At 37.6% G+C, this 20,308-nt stretch overlaps 1 protein-coding gene across 2 annotated transcripts in view; it reads right to left on the minus strand.

Moving 5' to 3' along the window:
• Positions 1 to 19,979, minus strand: part of ppp3ca (protein phosphatase 3, catalytic subunit, alpha isozyme) — a 59,643-nt gene extending 39,664 nt beyond the window's left edge. Inside the window, exon 1 of one of the 2 annotated variants that reach the window (XM_084137432.1) lies at positions 19,731 to 19,979. In XM_084137432.1, coding sequence (XP_083993558.1) covers positions 19,731 to 19,785 — 55 coding nt within the window. In that variant the 5' untranslated portion in view covers positions 19,786 to 19,979. The remainder of the gene's footprint in view (positions 1 to 19,730) is intronic. The other variant, XM_084137433.1, reaches the window with a different exon arrangement.
• Between the last annotated feature and the right edge of the window lie 329 nt (positions 19,980 to 20,308).

Consider the following 20,308-nt stretch of genomic DNA (forward strand, 5'->3'; position numbering starts at 1 on the left):
AGTGAGTCTTCGTTGCTATGGATGACGTCATTACTCATGCACGAGCTTGACTGAAGTGACCACCTTGATTGGCTGATGATTGTAACGCGGGAATGATTCCAAACACCTCCCCTACGATGATGAGTGACAGGTGATAGGTCTGAGAATGTGTGCGCTACACAAGTAGTGCGAAGGACGGAAGATGATGAATAACTGAATAAATAGCCTAAATGAATAAAGAGTAAGGCAAAACAAATAGCCTAGTAGCCTAATGAAACATATGGATTGATGCAATATCTTTGCAACATTATTGAATTAATCTGTCAGTCACTATATGCCTCTGCCTACGGTTGCAAAGAGAAGAACATTTTAATTTGATTCACAATGAAACATTACAATTAGTTTACATGCAATGAGTAGCCTAGTTTTGGTTGTTGTTGGTGGCGTTATTGCATCCCTATGCCTACAATGCAAAATTGTTCCCTCGCGATTGGAAGCTCCTGTAGCCGCCGCATACGCATTTCAAAACATCGCAACGTGAAATGCCACAAAAAGCGGTTTGTGAATAGGTCTTAGTGAGTTAGGAGTCCTCTCGACTTCTTTTAAGCTGTCCCAGGCTTAGGTGCTACTTTTAGGGCTAAAATGCTTCGTGAATTACTCTTAGTCAAAAAAAATTAGGAGTCCTAAAGTTACGAGTGACTTTTAGCCTTAAAATTCTTTGTGAATACGGCCCCTGATCAATAACTCACATTAACGTTGTCAGAAAAGTGAATGATTATGTTAAATTATTTCTACATTAGGTAATTAATATTCATGAGTTAAGCCACCACCATCTCATGAAATCCTTTAGTTAACTATAATAACCATAACCCTGGTCTTCAATGTAACAAGATTATGCAGAAATCATTCTAATATGCTCATTTGTTGCGGAAGAAACATTTATTATTATTAACAATGTTGAAAACAGTTGTGCTGCTTCATATTTTTGTGGAAACTGTAACATGTTTTCAGGATTCTTTGACAAACATAAAGTTAAAAAGAACAGCATTTATCTGAAATGGAAATCTTTTTTAACTATAAAATCCTTTACTGTCACTTTTTGCATCAATTTAATGCATCCTTGCTGAATAAAAGTATTAATTTCATCAAAATAAATCTTACTGACCTTACTTTTGAACAATAATGTACATATTTTCAAAGGCAACTACTTAGTGGCTTGTCTAAAAGGCTATTTGATCCCAATGAGACGCGTTTCTTAGAGGATGTTCAGCAACAGCTGGATAGAGTGCAGTTAACATGCTAAATAAAGCACCACCACTAAAAAAAAATAAACTATAACATATCAAATAACTAGACCTCACTTATTTTTTAGATAAGTGACCAGTATGATTTGACCACAGTGACCCATTCTTAAATTGCTCTCTGTCAACTAAACTCCTCACAAAACTGTTTTTCTTTAACCATGGCTGCCTAACATCATCATTTGTTCATTGAGCTCAGCTCACTTACAGCAAAGCAAAATTGGCCTCATATCACAAAAACAAAGCCGGAACTGCTATGAGTTAGTTGACTGACAAGCTGCTTATTAAAGCTTCCAAAGAGCCGGATCTGAATAATTGATAAAGGTGCAGCGGACGACGTACCGATCCTCAGCTGCGTGAAAATTCAATTCAGAAATTAGACAGAGAAAACAATATCTGCACCAAAAATTGGGGCAAATGCAGTCTCTTTCCGTTATGACTCACTAATGTGTACACTGATAATGTGGGACTTGGCTTCAACAAAACATTGGCATGGTGAATTATTTACGCGCATGCTAGCGAAGATTCGCTCCGCACTGTACAGAAATAATTATGGAGTGTAGTTACAGTGCCATTGAGAAGAAACGCTAAAACATTGTTCAGATACAAGATGACAGTCTCTCAGAGCAGGATTTCAGAACAAGACTTCTGAGATATGGGCAATTCTGTAAGCAAAACATGCATCTTATATTGCTGAGTAGAGGCTAGCAACATCACACACAGCTCAGAGAGAGAGAGAAATACAGTAGGGGAACTGGGGAGGGAAGCTCAGGGCAGAGACTCAACGTGATCAACACAAAGCTAAATAATTCATGTTTGACTTGAGGGGGAAAAATGAGAAATCTCATGTTCCTGCTGCTGGGATAATGAGACTAGGCCTTGCATAGGATTTAAACAGCGGTAAGGAAACAGCCCATTCGAAAAAGTGTGTGTGGGTGCACTTGTGTTACTTCTGCATATTCGCACATGCTTGGTTTCCTTGGTCCTCTGTTTGTTAACAAATCTAAAGACTGTCACGTTTAGATGAATTTTTGAGGAGAAGAAAGGTTCATTGTCTATTATCAATAGTATAGCGATGTAATAAGCACGCCACAGTCAAACCAATCAGCTTTCTATTGGTCAACGTGACAAATCTGGGTGACCAACTAGAACCAGCTGCCAAATCTGCATGGGGAAATATTTTACCCTCACGCAAAATTCCCAATTGGGTGGATTTTAGTGGTTACTGGATTTTGCTTGTGAAAACTTGCAGAACAATGATGAATGTGAACACAACTTAATGTTTCATATGTCAGCTATAACGCAAGATATCTGTGCAAGACATTCAGGAACTCCATTGATAAGATAGCCTTTAGCATGTAAAGCATTAACACATTTTGGGGTAGTTATTATCACTCATGGAAAGCACCAGCGGCAATGTTCACACAGATATTCTGCGCCTCGCTGCTATCCACTCCATTGACAACAAATATATGGATATTCATTTTAAATGCACTGACGTACAACTCAACTCAACTCAAATGTACAAAGTTTCTCAATGCAACTCAAAAGGATTGAAATTGTTTAAATTATTTTCAAACATTTGTAATAGTAATGTTTCGGTTTACATTTCAGTTTTGACTTGGAAATGAACAAACACTTGATCTCCAGATCAATAACTCACATTAACGTTGTCAGAAAAGTGAATGATTATGTTAAATTATTTCTACATAAGGTAATTAATATTCATGAGTTAAGCCACCACCATCTCATGAAATCCTGCTTGATGCAGTCTATTTAAAATTTGAATGAATGAATGATTTCAATGACAATAAGAATAAATACTTCATTAATTGATGAATCAGTGTTTTTTGAACAAATCTCTTGAATGAATGATTCAATAACAAATAGATTTTTTAACAGTTACTTGTCGCACGTGGTGTAATAATGTTATCGGTACAATCGTTTTTTTTGAAGCGCCATGTTACTCTCTAAAGGTGATTTACTGTATTTTGATTGCTTCTGTAGACATCAGTGTTGATATCCGAACAATAAACTTTTATCCAGGTTCTTCTGTGATAATATGAATATATATAACACAGAAATAATAATACGGTGTTTGGTTGAAAAGGCTGTTTGGGAAGCTGTTTCATACCTATACAAGACAACTGCTCTCTCTGGCTCAGCAGCAGCACCAACACAGATTTGAATATTCGGGTGAGATTTTGTCAAAGGTTTATTAGACACGGGAGAATCGTTGTTGTTTAGGGATGAGATTGAGTGGATGTTTGAAACAAGATTGCGATCTTTTAATGATTAGCCTAATCATCCGCATACAGAATAGCATGGACAGATACTCATTTCTGAAACTCTTTACTTCATTAATGTTAATGCAGTATATCATTTTCGGTTTGTCATTGATTTATAGTCCCTTTAGCCTTTTTGACGAGTCTGGGAGTCTCATAAGACAAAACACAAATTAGAAAGCACTTGTCTAGGAGACACAATGGAGAATGAAAGATTGAAGGGTTTTTCTTCTCAATTTGAAGAAGCAAATTTGTGCGAAGTGACAGCATTTTAACAAATCGTTTGGCACCTTTCTGACTCAGTGTGAGAGTCCACCAAAAGACGTCACGGCACAGTCAGACGGAGTGAGTGAGAGAAAGACAGAGAGCGAGAGAGAAAGACACAACGCAGAAGCATCATCTGAACATAATGCCTCTTCCACAAGAACATAATGTCCCTATTTGTCCCCATCTTCGCCTTCTCCCAATACTCTAGAGGGCTGAGACGCACTCTCACAGCATCCTGAAAGACAGAAAGATTACAAGATAGACAGGCAGTTTGTGTAAATATGAACAATAATGAGATGGTCCAGAGCACAACGTGTGGCCTATCGGAGTGAGAAGAAACTTAATAGGAAGAATAGACAAGAGAGAAACAGGAGAATGTGAAATGCCTAATGAACAACAGTCTCCGTAGGGAGGAATGGAGAGCAAAATGAATAGAGTGAGAAAGAGAGTGGTTCAAGGGTGAGATGGAAAACAGCAGCTTAGCTCTTCACTTCACAAGATGTTGGACTGTGGTGTATGTTGCCGAGCAACAGCCGGTGACTACTGAAGTGTGGCCGGTTCAGACACAGTACACACTGTGATTTGGGACTAAATCTCCAATGTACAGGTCTGCAGCAGCTCTTTCCTTCTCTATGTATACCATAAACACGCCAAAATATTTAATTCTGGAGCTAATAAACAATAAATCACGGTGCGCTATGGCAAAAAAAAAAAAGAAAAACAAAGGAGAAAGGCGTCCTGCTCTTTGTCACGATTCCCTTTGTCGCTGTTTCATGGACTCTTATTTTGATATTCTGTTGTCTTGCTGTGCCTGTGTTCTCTTCCTGTGGTTTAGTTAGTTTCTTTTTCTTTCTATTACCATCTTGTTAGTTTCCATAGCAACCCTTCTTTGTTACCATTATAACTAATCACCTGTCCTTCATTAAGCCCCTTGTCATCTTGTGTATTTATACCCTCAGTTATCATCTGTTCATTGTCTCATATTAATGTTTAAAGCAGGTGTTTGTATTTGATGGTTCCTGATGTTTCGAGTTCATTGTTCTTCAGTGTCATGCCTCACTGTTTGGATTATCACGTCAAGCTGGCGCGTGACACTCTTATACACCTCAGGGGTGTATAATTTACACATATTTCTGTCATGACAACTCTCTGAGTGTTTGGCATGGTAATGGAAATGATAATGTTGTTGACGTGTTTGGTCTTGGCGGTATAGATCTGCTACGCTGCTGCTGTTATTATTGTTGCTGCTACAGAGCAAGTACGGGACTTACTACTGCCAATACATACATGCGTTACAACATGCTGCTGTGAGAAAGACAGACATGCTGCTGTTGTTGTACAGTATACATGAATTACCCGTAGCAGATCTATACAGGTGGAGCTGGGGAAGGTGAAGGGTTTTTGAAAGCACGCTGCAACTGCTACTGCTACTGCTGACCAAGTTTTTGAAGGTTGAGCAGCGAGCTCATTGGCTACTGATACAGCAGGAACCAATCATCTGCGCCCTATAGAGAATGATGTGATTGCAAGCAGAGTTAAGGACCTATTAGCCTGCGCCATCGTCTCATGACAGAACTTTGTATTTACATAAATAAAACAAGGTGCACCCAGAGCATATAGTCATCTAGAAGACTGCACAAAATGAATTACATATAGCTTGAGCTAATTATGCTAAAATGCATAATTCAGTGTTTTAGTATCATTGATATATATATATATTCAGATGATGTTCAGATGCTAAAAATAAATATATATAAAAACAGCACAACTCCCATGGTGTATGACTGCAGAAAAAATATGTTTGTATTGAACATTGATGGTGCAACAGATTTTGTGTGTAAGTAAAAGTGGTTTATTTTATTAAAAAATCTTAGAAATGTATGAGGTGGCAAGTTTGGCCTTTTACCCCACACACTTGTACCTTTGTCTTTTTGTCTGACTTTTAAATAAGTTTATGCTTCAAACCAAAGTTTATAATGTTATGATTCACCTCATAGCTGGCTGGTTTGGTTCATGGGTTATAACTCTTTAACAAATACTTTTTTCTTTTTTTTTTAATCCCTATGGTATAACTGAAAGAGAAAAATACTTCCAAAACCAAGGTTGCTGTAAAAGTGGGCGGGCACTTTTGAACTCTATAGAACTGTTCAGTATTAAATGAAATATAATAGCTGAAAATACTGCTAAAAGAAACTGCTCAAACAACTGGTCTTCAGTCCCGAAAACCCATCTAAAACCATCGAACACATCAAAAATCTGTCATCTGCCTTATTAAAAGGATTTTTTTATTGAGTCACAGTACATTGTGGGATTTCCATCTAAGCAAAAGATTGATACAATGCTTTTTTTTGTTCAAAATTAGGCAGAATGGTGTCTTAATTGTTGTCTAGGTATCCAGTTTAGTAAGTTTTGGAACATTTCTCTTCTCACATGTAGAAGTAACCTAGACTAGCTCTTTATTTTCTCACAAAGTCATTCAAACTTCACTTTCATTAGAAGTGAAATCTTGTCTGTATATCAGACTCCGTGGCTGTACATTCCTCTTTGGATGAGTCTATTGTGGTCTCGCCTCATCTTACGTTCATCTTAACAAGCTCTGTTACGGTTGCCTGTCTTCCTGACTGTCTTACATTGTGAAATCTATGGCTCTATTATGCCGAACAGCCAGGTTCTCTCTTCCTCTCTCTCTCTCCTCATTTGCTCCTGTGGGAAAGCTCTGGATGCCTGTGACTGACAGTAAACCTTTAGCTGAAACCTGAAGGGTGTAAACACATAACATCCCTCCTGCGTATTGGACAATAATATGGGAATAACCCCTACCTGTGTGTGGCAGAAAATGCACAGCCATAGCAGTTGTGTCTCTTAGACAATTCATGATTCACCAACAAGCACACCTGGCAGCATGACACTGTCTATGGCTGTCAATGTCCTCATCATGTTAACAGAAGAGCTTCAGCCTTAGGCCGAGACTGCACACAATTGTGCTAATGCTAACGATGATGACACATCAAATACACAGTGAATTGTCACTGCATGCAACATATGCGTAACTGACCCAGAATCATTTAAAAGATTTTGCATATGCTGATAGAACAAGCCTCATAAAATGGACATACAAAAAATCCTGTAAACAGCGCTACTCATTTGAACCACGCCACAGGTACCATTTGTCCGCTAGCCTCAAATGGCAGCGCGAGAAACGCGCGATCCAGTTAGAAGGCTTTTCAATCTACAAATCACCATCATTTATCATGGATTTACTTTAGCAACACTAATGCAGTGTTCACACTACCAGCGACAAAGTGACACAATCCCATTCATTTCAATAGTAAGCTGGCGATTTCCCGACGACACGAGCGACAGTGACTGTTTGCGACAGGATGTAGGCGTGTCCAGCGACGCGACAAAGATATGTTGAACTTTATGCAAATGAAGAGCAACTTTCAGTAGCGACAACCAATCAGAGTGAAGTCAGTGGAGCGCACATGATCCATCACTATATCCTGTAGTGGAGTGTCGAGACAAGATGGAGGAGAAGTTTATTTTAGGGGACAGCAACTTTCCTATAATTTATGATATGTCTGAGTACATATGGTGGTAGTCCTCATGCTGAATGGTTTCGTGAACCAAGATAGACCGGTGCTTTTGCTTTCGCCGCAGATAAATAGCCACGATGGCATAAAGCACTCGCTGTTTCTCGTTCATCTTTAATATCAAGCATTTTATGTACTGATTTCCATTTATATTTAGTCTTTTTTTACTTCCAAAATGTTTGTTTGTAGTGGCAAGAAAACTGCTTTGTTGTCTACAACATGGAGTAACATCCGTGAATGTCATCTGTTCACACCGCTAGCGACAAGCAGCGACATGATCCCATTCATATCAATGGAGGGCTTGGCTGGCGACTTGCGGCGACACGACAGTGACCGTTGGCCACAGAATGTTGGCTTGTCAAGCGACGCGAGCCATGTGACAAAAGTTCAGAAAAATTGTACTTTATGAATGAATGAGGCATTTACAGTGCAATGCATAAGTGAATACACCCATGCTAAAGTTGACTAAAAAGAGGAATAAAAAATCATATTTTGGAAATTGAACTTAATGCCTTAATTTAAAAAATTAGGAAAAATCCAACCTTTAAGGACACCAATTTTCTTTGTGAATAATGTATCGTAAATAAATAAATGTTCTTCCTTAAAATACATGGTGCATAAGTGAGTACACCCCTATGTTAAATTCCCATAGAGGCAGGCAGATTTTTATTTTTAAGTATTTTTTTTTTTTTTTTTTTAGGATACTATGCATCCTGATAAAGTTCCCTTGGCCTTTGGAATTAAAATAGCCCCACATCATCACATAGCCTTCACCATACCTAGAGATTGGCATGATTTTATTTCAGTTAGCCTAAAAGCTAGTTTGATTTGCATTGAGAGATGATCTTATGGAAAGTACCCCATGCCAATCTCTAGGTATGGTGAAGGCTATGTGATGATGTGGGGCTATTTTAATTCCAAAGGCCAAGGGAACTTTATCAGGATGCATAGTATCCAAAAAAAAAAAAAAAAAAAATACTTAAAAATAAAAATCTGCCTGCCTCTATGGGAATTTAACATAGGGGTGTACTCACTTATGCACCATGTATTTTAAGGAAGAACATTTATTTATTTACGATACATTATTCATTCACAAAGAAAATTGGTGTCCTTAAAGGTTGGATTTTTCCTAATTTTTTAAATTAATGCATTAAGTTCAATTTCCAAAATATGATTTTTATTCCTCTTTTTAGTCAACTTTAGCATGGGTGTATTCACTTATGCATTGCACTGTATATAGTGCTTTACTATGTACTACTGTACAGTCTTAGTGAGTTTGTTTCATAAATTGATAGTTTGAGTTGTTAATTATATGATGGACTGCTGCAGTTCATATTACAGTTTCCCCTGCACCATGTTGATTATCAGGGACAAGAAATTGTATTATTTTGTCAAATTCTAATGATGTTTTAGTAATTTTTGGCAGTAGGAGTGAGTTTAATTTGTTGATTGATCGATCGTTAATCTGGTTAATGATTTAATGCACTGAGCACTGCTGTAGTTTATATCACAACACTCTCCAACAACAGATTGCTACTGTCTAATTAGAATGAACATTCATTATTTTAATTAAAATTAGAATTATATCTAGGAACTAGGAACGCCCACAAGCATCTTCACAATACAAAGACTAGTGACATACAGCAACAAAGTCACTGGCGGTGTGAACGGGGCTTAACTGGCCGGCCCACATTGTACAGCTGCCCACTGGGAAAACTCCCGGTGCTCCAGATGGCCAGTCCATCCCTGAACTGCACTATGGTATTTTTGCAGAAATGTGGCACATTCATATTGAATTTTATTATATTATTAATGTAGACATGTATTAAAGGAGTAATGGAATATCATTACAGTACTTTTTGTTATTAAGCTATTGTGCATTTGTATTTATACTAAAACATGTATATAGGCTACCTTTTTTAACAAACACCACAGAATTTAAATTTTACCATGACTACATTTTATCATGCAGTGAGGTGCTATATGCGTATGGTTTTATCTGTGGTTACTGGTTACCATGATATAAATGGATGATACAATGGATGACCAGTGGTTAATTTTAATACAAGTAGAGTCCTGACTCAAACAGTCAGAATGTTTCAATTTTACCCTATGAGGTTGTTTCAATTTTTCCAGGAGTTATTGTTTTTGTTAATGAACATAAATTTACATCTGCATCCCAACTCAAGCTACTGCTACTGTCAACTCAAGCTACTATCAAAAGTGCATTTCTAGGGACAAAACACATAGGCATAATATTACTAATATTGCAGCTTGCACTGCAAACTGTGCCAAAGATACACAACATCAAAGTCAGGCAACACAATCTATAACCCGTTAGAACATGTATAAACTAAGAAATATTTTTTTTCTACAAACAAAATTTCTTTTGTTAAGGAAAAAAGACTGAAAAGGATTTAACTTAAGTTAACATGCATATTTTGATGAAGAAAAAATATTTTATTATAAATGTTTTGAATATTCTACCTTGGATTTGTGAGATCCTGTTTGGCAAGAATTGTTCATGTTCTAACAATAAAGGGTATTTAAAATCATAAACTGTCTGGTTTCTACAACTTTCACTCAGGAGCAAAAATCTGCCTTTAAATCTGTAAGAAATAAAGATTTGACAATTATCATGATAATTATCAATATCAACTGATATGAAAAATGTTATTGTGGATAATTTTGAATCAAAAATGTATCATTTACTCACCCTTATGTCATTCCAAACCCATGAGACTTTAATTTAATCTCCGAAACACAAATGAAGATCTTTTTAATGAAATCTGAGATTTCCGTCCCTCCATTGACAGCAACACAACTCACAATTTGAAGCTTCAAAAAGTTCATAAAGAGATCGTAAAACTAATCCATATGAATTGAGCGGTTTAGTCCAAATTTTCTGAAGAGACATGATCGCTTTATACGCTGAACAGATTTAATTTAGGCTTTTATTCATATATAACCATTCATTCTAATGTTACGCAGCATCAATTAAAAATCAATGAGGTTTGTTCTCGTGTGTCAAACAGATTTGTTGAGCTTCTGTTCGCTGATCAATGTTTATATGTGAATAAAAGCCTAAATTCAATCTGTTCATCATATAAAGTGATCCAGCCTCTTCTGAAAATTTGAACTAAACCTCTAAATTCATATGGATTAGTTTTACGTTCTCTTTATGAACTTTTTGAGGCGTCAAAGTGGTAGTTGTGTAGCTGTCAATGGAGGGACAGAAATCTCTCAGATTTCATTCAAATATCTTCATTAGTTTTACGGGTTTGGAACGACATGAGGTTGAGTAATTAATGACGGAATTTTCATTTTCGGGTGTCCCATTACATGTATCCTTTAAAGAGAACGAAAAAAATGTGTTCCTTGAAATTAAATGCTTATTGAGTGTCACAGAAAAAAATTAAACATATACACTGGTGAATTGTTCCCAATAAGATCAATAACATGCATTTAAAAGATAAATAGGGTTAATTTTCATGTCAACTTGATGGCATAAACGTGATGGCATCATTCAGCCTTTGTAATCTTGGCCAGAATCATCCAAACCCACAATCGCTTCTAGTGAGCAGAAAGCTTTCATTACTCATTCTGCTCATGACTCGTTTACAATAACTTGTGACACTATTCAGTGAGATTATTCACTTCTCACCATTACCCATTGTCCATGTTTTTAAACTAATATACTGTGTACTGCAAACTAACAATGTATCTGTCATCGGCGCAATGTATCTGTATCTGTCATCGTTAACGTCGCACAGCGGATCTTTTATCGATGTACCATTTCAGGTATTTCAGAGGTGACGGAGAGCTGTGAAGCCTGTTAAAAAGAACAGAGAGAAGTGGACATGTTGACAGGACATTATTAATAACTGAAGAAACTGAATTACATAACAGCCTCCACGGTGTCTAACTCTAGCGGGATCAAGCGCGCGGCGTGAAGCAGCGCAGCTAGGAATCACTCCGGACTAGTGATTCAGACTAACGCCCTGCGGTCCCAATGCCGTTGTGTCCGACCTCGGTTGTTGTTTGGATTACAAAAAAATAATACTCATAACTAAATAGATCTGGCAACCAGAATTGGGAGCACTTGCTTCATGAGACTCGACCCAAAACATGAGCACCGCTTGTGTCGAAATGCGTCAGTGGTCCTCGAAAGATGCACAGACCTGAAGTGTGCCGAGCCCGTACGTGGTGTTTATGGGCTGTGGCAGCTTGCAGGCCTGAGCACAACCCATGCATGAAAAGCCAATATGCTGGAGAAAGGAGAGATGAAAGAGATGGAGTTAGTGTGGCTGCCTGGCCCGGCTGACTGGTATGAGAACGGGGGGGCAGGGGCTGGGCCAGAGCGGGCATGGCGGGCATTAGTAAGGGATATATGTACAATAAATACATGTTTATAATGCTGTAAACATTTTGTTTTTATTTACCGGTATTTTACATTATTTTTTGAATGTAATAATAAAACGTATCTTTTTTTTCTCTCTCTCAACAATTCAATTTTGACCTGGTGCAATTTAATTATTTCTTATTTTTTAATTAATACTAATCACAATATAAAACAAATTATATTTTATAGTCATATTGAATGGGCCTAAAACAGGGAATGAGGCCTATGAAAATTCATTTTTTATTTTTAACTCTGTACACTTTAGTTACTGAAAGAGTTTTGAGTTAGGTCTTGTAAAGAGTTAACCCATTTGTGAACACTCAATGTTTTACAAATCATTCAGCCCTAAAACGATGTTTCACACTCATAAATGTCTTTGAAGTAAAAAAAAAAAAGAAGAAAAAGTTTTCAAAAATTATTTTTATTTTCTATACAAATGCACTCCCCTACAAAATCACCCCAATCATTCTAGAATAATTAAGTCCTTCCAAATATAGTTATTCATCTGGTCAACGTTTCTGTATTTTTTTCGTATCGTAGCCTAATATCAATCTCAGAAAACAAAATATCGCAATGTCTATTTTTTTTAACAATAATATAACAGCCTTTTTTGGAAGTTTTTTTTAAATTACTTTTTGGATTTGTACATTTTTGTTTTGAAAGGAAATCATGGGGAGAAATCATGCAGGCTAGAATAAAACCTGCATCTCCCATATAGTAACATGTGTTGACCATATGCATGCCCGCTAAAGACCATTAGAGCTTTTTTGCTGTTTTTTTGTTGTTGTTTGTTTGCTAGGACAGCTGAAAAATGACATGTCATGTCGACATGATATAAGCGCCACAAAGAGCAGACTATAACTTTTGAAATTAACTCTCAAAAGTGAACCAATATTCACTAGCCCAATGCAACGGCCCTAACATAACTTCAAGGCACACTATGAAACCTTTTTTTGTTCAAAATGTACAAAATGTACAATGAGCGAGTACATCATGAATCCATCTTCCAAAATGGGTTTTTGTCTTATCCTGAATCACACCTACACCTAAAATAGCATTACCAGCATTACACCTAAAATAAGTGTTTATATTCAGACTATTTTATCCCGGGCGGGACGACAACCTCTGCAGAGTAGCACAGTGTGACTCGTCACACATAAACAAATAGAAGTAGCTCCGGCTACAATGATCTTAAGCAAAACGCATGCAGTTTTGTTTATTGCTAGAGCACCAAAACAGACATAGACTGCATCTTAAATCACATACTCTCTTGAGTAGTAGGTACTTACTTTGAATAAGTAACAAAGTATGAATGTAATCCGGACATACTACATTCGCCATGTTGCCATCATCAGTTGCGCCGCTTCACTGCCATTCACAAATCCTGTCCCGTGGCTTCATAGTAAAGTGTCCATCGAATGCACACTTCAGAATCTCGCTGGGAGTAGTAGGTTATCTGGGTTCATTTTGTATACTGTTTTATGAGTACTGTGAATTCGTACATACTTCTTTTGTCACATACTGTTTGTCACCTACTATATAGTAGGGAAGCATGTGTTTTTATTTGATGTGTGTGTGTGTTGAAGCAGGACTGCTGTAACAAGCAGACGCTGAGACAGCTCCAGCCTTCATCCACAGACCTGTCATGTATACGTGCAATTTACAAGCGTTCTCATGCGTGGCTCTCCTTCTGTCTCTACTTCTTGTCTTATTTTTCTCCCCCTCTCTCCTATGCCCTGCCTATCTACTTCAGCCTTTCTCTTCATGTTCTTCATATTCCCTTTTGTTGTCCACCTTTCTCCAAGGAAACGTCTTTGTCTTACACCTCTCCAGTCTTCTCACACACACATCCCCCATTCCCTTTTTCAGTTTCCCTTCTCGAAATACCTATTTTAGTCAAAGGAACACTAAGACCTCAACACATATTTGTTGGACTAAGTGATAAACAAATACTCTCTGGTGCAACATTGGTGCTGAATGCTACAACAGATGACGCACACAGTCAACATCATAATTTCAACATGAAGCTTAATTGTATTTATTATTCATTTTACATCAACAACTGTTTATGGGGAAAATTCTAATTCATATACAGCAAGAATATGATTAAGAATCTTGTTAAGAACAAGCCTATAGGAACCTACTGTTTTTATTCAACACTGTCCTTCTACTGAATATTCACATTGGTGTGAATATAGGCATTAAGATTGTTCATCCTTTCTTTCATCTTTTCTTCTTTATTCCCTCATCTCCCTCCTCTTCTCCATCTCATCAGTAGACCTTAGGGAAGTGTTGTTATGTAAGAGCCATGTGAACTGAAACACTGCTGCAACCCAATGCTTAAATAATTCACCCACACTACTATATAAAGCCTGCATGTACATATCAGGCAAGCAGATCCCCAACATCCATCTCGTCTCTTTTAATTCTGTCAGTAATTACTCCACCTTACCACCATCCACCCTTGTGCACCTGCCATCACTGCCTCTGAATGGACTCCTTCATCTCTCCATCAGATTATGCTCATATTTTGCTTTGAGCTTATTGCTTGAACAACAGTTCTGGATGATCACTCAATGAATAGCCCAAGGGATCAGACTAATTCAAAGGGAAAACACAGGCTTATTAACTCATTAAAAATGTATACGATGAATATGGCCAGAGAAGGCTCAATGCTGAGCTATTTGAATCAACCGACAAAGAAACCGAAGCTTAAATGACAGAGCATTTGTTTGGGTGGGTTTAATAAACACAACCAAAAATGCTATATTGATCATTAAAAAATATGTAATATCAGCCAGTAACTGATATGGTTCAAGCATAACTAACATTTGTTTTTTTCCCCATAAAATGAAATAATGTAATGTGTTCTTTTACCTAGAAAATATACTTGCGACACAATGACTTTCAAAGCAAAGTTGGTTGTCACAGTAGAAACAACAGCACAGCTTACTCGGCAACATTTCTTAGTTGTAAGCATGACCATGTCAGGTCAACAGCATTGTAACAACACTAATTGTAGTAATCTCCATATGTCCTAATCAGAACATGACCCAGAGAACCACCACCGCTAGGTGACTCACCTTTCTGGGTGTCCCGTTTATATCCTGACAATACCTCTTGAGCCCCATGTGGCTCGCCAAGCCCCATCAGAACTAACACAGTTAATGTCCTAGAATTGGACTCACTAAAGTAGGCCGTTCTAAGCCTGGCATGTAGGCAACCCAGAACCACGAGTGGGCAAGTGGGCATTCAGAAGCTGAAGCAACACTTGACCTTCCTCTTCTGGGCTTTAAGACACTTTTAAGGCACTGATTGACATGCTGTAAGTTTGAAGTACGCTGTCTTTCTTCTCTGCCTGATAACTACACTAAACTGCCCTGAAACACTATCTACATCAACATTTAGTATTGTGCCTAATTGATTCCATAGAGTTTGTATCTATCAATTAGTTTAAAATGACTTTGCAAGTAAAACAAAATGCTAATTTGACTCATTCACTCTCAGTAGACATTCAAATAGAGAATTAATCTTCAGTCAGTCATAGTGTTAAGCAGTGTAATTGTGATGCATTAGTATTGCTATACCTCAGTATTTTGGTAAATAAATAAGGTAATATTGTAACTACAGTTGTGTGCCCTTCTGACACATTGTATATAGACATATAGACTAACAATAAAAAAGTGCAGGAAAAACATGCTTCATGTGATCAATGTAAGTTATAAGTTTGATCTCTTTTTGAGGGGTCTGGGTTTGTTTTGCAAGAATCATCTCTTTATATTCACTGAATCTTTATATTGTTATGGGTTTATATATTATTAATCATTATTAATTACAATAATATTTCATTATATTATGTATATATGAAGACTTCAGATGCAAAAGCCTCTAATTGCCATCTGAAATTTCCTTCTAAAATGAGCATTTTTATCAAGCTCGTATATTTAGGTTCAGTAATTTCACTTTAGTGACAATTAATAGATAATTTTCATTGCCATTAAAGTGAAATAACTGAATGTAAACATACAAACTTGATATATGTATATATATATAAAATAAAGGATATATAATAATGCAGACATAACTTTAGTTCAAATTGTGGACAATGTGTTCTTTCAATTTTAAGTGAAAATGGAAGACTCAAGAGATTAAATAGATTTCATTGTAATTATAGGGAAGATAATATTAACAAAAGAACTATGTTATTATTGTAAAGCAATTATTGCATGTAAAAGATGCAGTCCTTATAAATATTATATTATAATATATGAATATATAAACACTAAACAAAAATATTAAATAAACTATAGTATTAATTAAACTATTATAAAATAATAATAATAATTGTGTAAATTGTAAAGAATTAATACAACCACAGAACAGCCACGATGTTCAGCTTCTGCTTCATGATTTCCCAAGTCTGAACTTATCACCTTTGCAAATCTGTAAATGTTTTTCAGAATGTAAATTTGCACTGGAGTTTGCATTTGTGAAATATCAAAAGGCCTTATTCATTAGCAAGCATGAAACGAGTTTGAGAATGTTAGCAGTGCGGGTACAATATAATGATTTGGCGTATAAAGAGACGAGACGATAAACCAGCATATCAAAACGCTAAATGGAAAGCGCCATAAAATCCATTATGCCAGTGCAGAAATGAAAGGCCTAACTCTAGTTGCACTTAGTAAATGAAACTCTGCAAATGGCACACCATGCACTGTTTTATGAAATCCTGCTTTGATCACTGTGGGATGCAGAGACACATTATTTGTTTCTCTACTGTATTTGCAAGCTGCACACTGCTAAACGCATATGAATGCTTAGCTAACCTCATCACTGGGATTTAAGATGTGGTTATTTATTGATGCATTTTGTTGATGATAAAAGCCCTCATTTATACATAAGGGGGAGAGGAGACAGGGGTAGTTCAGAGAATGGCATTACGGCTAAAACGGCCAGATCTAAACTACCTCTATGAGGTAGCCGCTTGCGTGGGAGAGGGGGGTCACTGCTATGACTCATTACGTGTGGCAATGACTAATTCAACCTTAACTTTTAGAGAGGTCAGATGACTTATATCAAAGCCTGAGTTTTAATGGCCCTTGTCACAAGATTCTGAATTCAAAGGAAGATAAAAATCAAACGTTCTGCCAAAAATATTCATGTCAACAATTCAGAACTGAACAAGTTAAATGATCTTCAGGGTGATTATGTGCGATTATGAACAATACTCAGGCCCTAAATCAGCCTAACATCTCCTTTTATGCTCCACAGAAGAAACTAAAGTCATATGAGTTTTGAATGGTAAATTAGACATCCCACCCGGAAGATGGCACAAAAAAAAAGAACATTGAATTACAACAGAATATTATATTATAGGCCTACTATTAGGGTGCACAATATTGGTATCGGCCGATATATGATCCTTTTTAATGTTATCGACCCGATAAGAAAATTTGGCCGAAATATTAAAGCCGATTAATAATGTATTTTTCCTTCAGCTGAGACACTTTAGATGCGCACTGTTTGCTATGATAGTTTTAAATTGAAATATGATTGGAATCACTTCAGAAAAATACAGTTAAGTGCAATGTGCAGCTACTGTACTGTATAGGTTTGATTTACTGAAGTATTTGGGACATGGCTTTTAATGGTGAGACTTTTGTTTTTGGAATCAGGCTCTCAAAAATTATATAAAAACGTGGATTTAAATTTATCGGCCAATATATTGATTATCGGCTTTCAAATGTAAAGAATTATCGGTATCGGGCAAGATTTTCATATCGGTGCATCCCTACCTACTGTTATATTACAGGCCTATTATATGATATTATAGTTATCATATGCATTTGCGAGTTTGTTCCTTCATTAGTATTCGTGTGCCAAATGTGAAAGTGATGTAGTGTAAAAATAAATGCCAAACGCAAGAGGTCACAGAAGACACATTTGAAAAGCATGATAATACCAGGAGAAAACGGTAATGTGTTTTGGCTGACCATTTGAGATCAGATCACCAAAAACACATCTTAATATCAGGTGGAAACAGGGCTTCTCTCATGCACACTCGGTTTACGGGATATTGTACATAATTTGCGGGCATCAGGGAGCCGCTATCAATATGCGGGAGACTCCAGGACCTTCCGGGAGAAGTGGGATGTCTGTAAATGATGAATGAATTTTCATTTTTAGGTGAACTATGTCTTTGACACAAGGGGTGTTTAAAGTGTTAATACTATTTATCAAAACAACACAGTAGAAAACACATTCAAATGTGGCCACATTTGCATGCAAATTAAATTGTTTCAAAAGTTCACAGGCCCACAGATTTTTGCAATTCAAATCAACCAGCTAGGCTGAAGTGTTAATTTGTGCAAAAAACAAACAAAACAAAAAAAACACAAGACACAGACCAGCATTGGGATTTGACTGTTTTGAGGAGGCTGAATACCTCCAGAGTCTGCAATTCTACACAAACCTATTAGTATTATAAAATATATAATATATCCATCAATGGAGCCAATAGACAAAAGGATCAGACCTCAGAGGAGAAGGGAGAATCCATGATAGTACAAATGTAAAAAGGTGATCCATTATCTGTCATGGCAGGGTCAGATGATATCGCATCAATGCAAGCCAACACCCCAAGTAACGCAAATAAAATAAACCAGTTTAAAATAAATTACATGTCTAATTAAATACTCAAGCATTTATGTTCCTTAACTTCGAAGACAGTAATGGATTAAAGGTAGGCCTACATTCGTAAATTGTTGTTTACATTTATATGCTCTTACTCATCCCAATACTAGTGGTTTAAGACTGTATACTGACACCTATTGGCCTGGATGCACTAAGTTTAACTGCTGACCCTACCGAAGCTGTTTGTGTAGCTTTTATGTTTTTCATGTTTCTCTGTGGCCTGGTTTCACAGACAGGGTTTCGATTAAACCAGGATAAGGCCTTAATTCAATTTAAGTAGCTTTTATAAACATGCCTTAGAAAAAAAACATTAATGGTGTGCATCTTGAGATATGTCAGTGCAAGTTGCTTTCAGTTAAAACGGCTCAAACATGCATTTTAGTCTGGGACTAGTTTAAGCCTTGTCTGTGAAACTGGGGGGCACCTGGGGGCATCAAATTTGTGTGATTTTAACATGCAAACGAAGCATTCTAGTGCACTCTGATAAGAGAATAAAGGAAAAGACTACATTTGCTTCAAGTGAAAAAACACATTTATTGAGTGTGTGCGCACGCGCGCGCGCGTGTGTATTAGGCTACGTTGATACTATTTCTCAACCTTTCAAGCCTTTTTAGAAAAAAATGACTGCATGCACCTTCAATTAAACAGAAGTGTAGTTTCTACATAAGACCGTGAAGCGTGTATTGAGTCTCTGCTTTTATGTTCCTGTGAGAATATGAATGTGCGATACGTGACCAGTAAATGGAAGAAAATCAATCAGACGCAACGGGGGCGTGACAGTTTCCAGCTCGAATGATTTACCTTCAGACTGGAGGCTTCCCCCTGAAAGCAAACAGCTAAAAACGAACTGAAAACCCTTATTGCTTCATTATCTCTGAAGAATACAGGAAGAGCTGCGTGATGCCACCTAAAATCCTGCTGCATCACCGCCTCCACTGGATCTGCCTTTTTAACACATCTCCCTCTTCCTGCCCGCGACTCAATTAACATCAAACCATAGCTGAGAAAACCATCGCAACAATCTCGCATCTCAAAACCATTCAGTCCTAAACATTAATAAATCGAAACGTCTTAATAAGCTGGGACAACATTTTAAGAAACAGCACATAAATAACGGCACGACATCCATATTTAACACTGGTCACAAATGAAAGATGCAGGTAGAAGGGAGGGGGGTGGGGGTGGGGGGGGGGAATTATGCACTTACATTTCACTATCCGATCGGTGGAGTTCAAGACCATGTCAGCGTTAGACATCTTCATGGGCAGTGGATGTCTCCAGGCGAATGTGTTTCTCCCTCCTCGCAGAAGAAGCGCTTTATTCTCGGCGTGTTTTCGGTTGGTGCAGTGGCATCACTTGGATGCGTCTACTCCGTGTCTCACCGCCGGATAATGCTGGAGAGGGTGGAGGAGGACGATACTGCTGCTGTTGCTGAGACTGAGACTGTCGTGAGGGGGAGGATGGAGCTGCTGATGGGGTGGGGGCGGTAGAGAGAGAGAGAGAGAGAGAGAGAGAGAGAGAGAGAGAGAGAGAGAGAGCGCTCGGGAGATCCTTTCAGCGCGTTGCACCACCCCGACATGGCGAAGCGGGGAACTCCCACGCACGCACCCGGGTGAAGGGGCTGCGTATGCTGCCATCAGGTGGAGGTGAAGGGCTTTCCCGAGAAGGCGTCGCTCGCTCATCGTCATGACTGATAATCAAGTTGAAATGCAACTCAGGTCTGCTCTGGACGAATGTGTCCCGCATCATGTGTGACATCGTCCCACTATACCATCATCATTAGGA

Source organism: Abramis brama (genome assembly GCF_963993115.1).
Source record: "Abramis brama genome assembly, chromosome: 15".
Classification (NCBI taxonomy): domain Eukaryota; kingdom Metazoa; phylum Chordata; class Actinopteri; order Cypriniformes; family Leuciscidae; genus Abramis; species Abramis brama.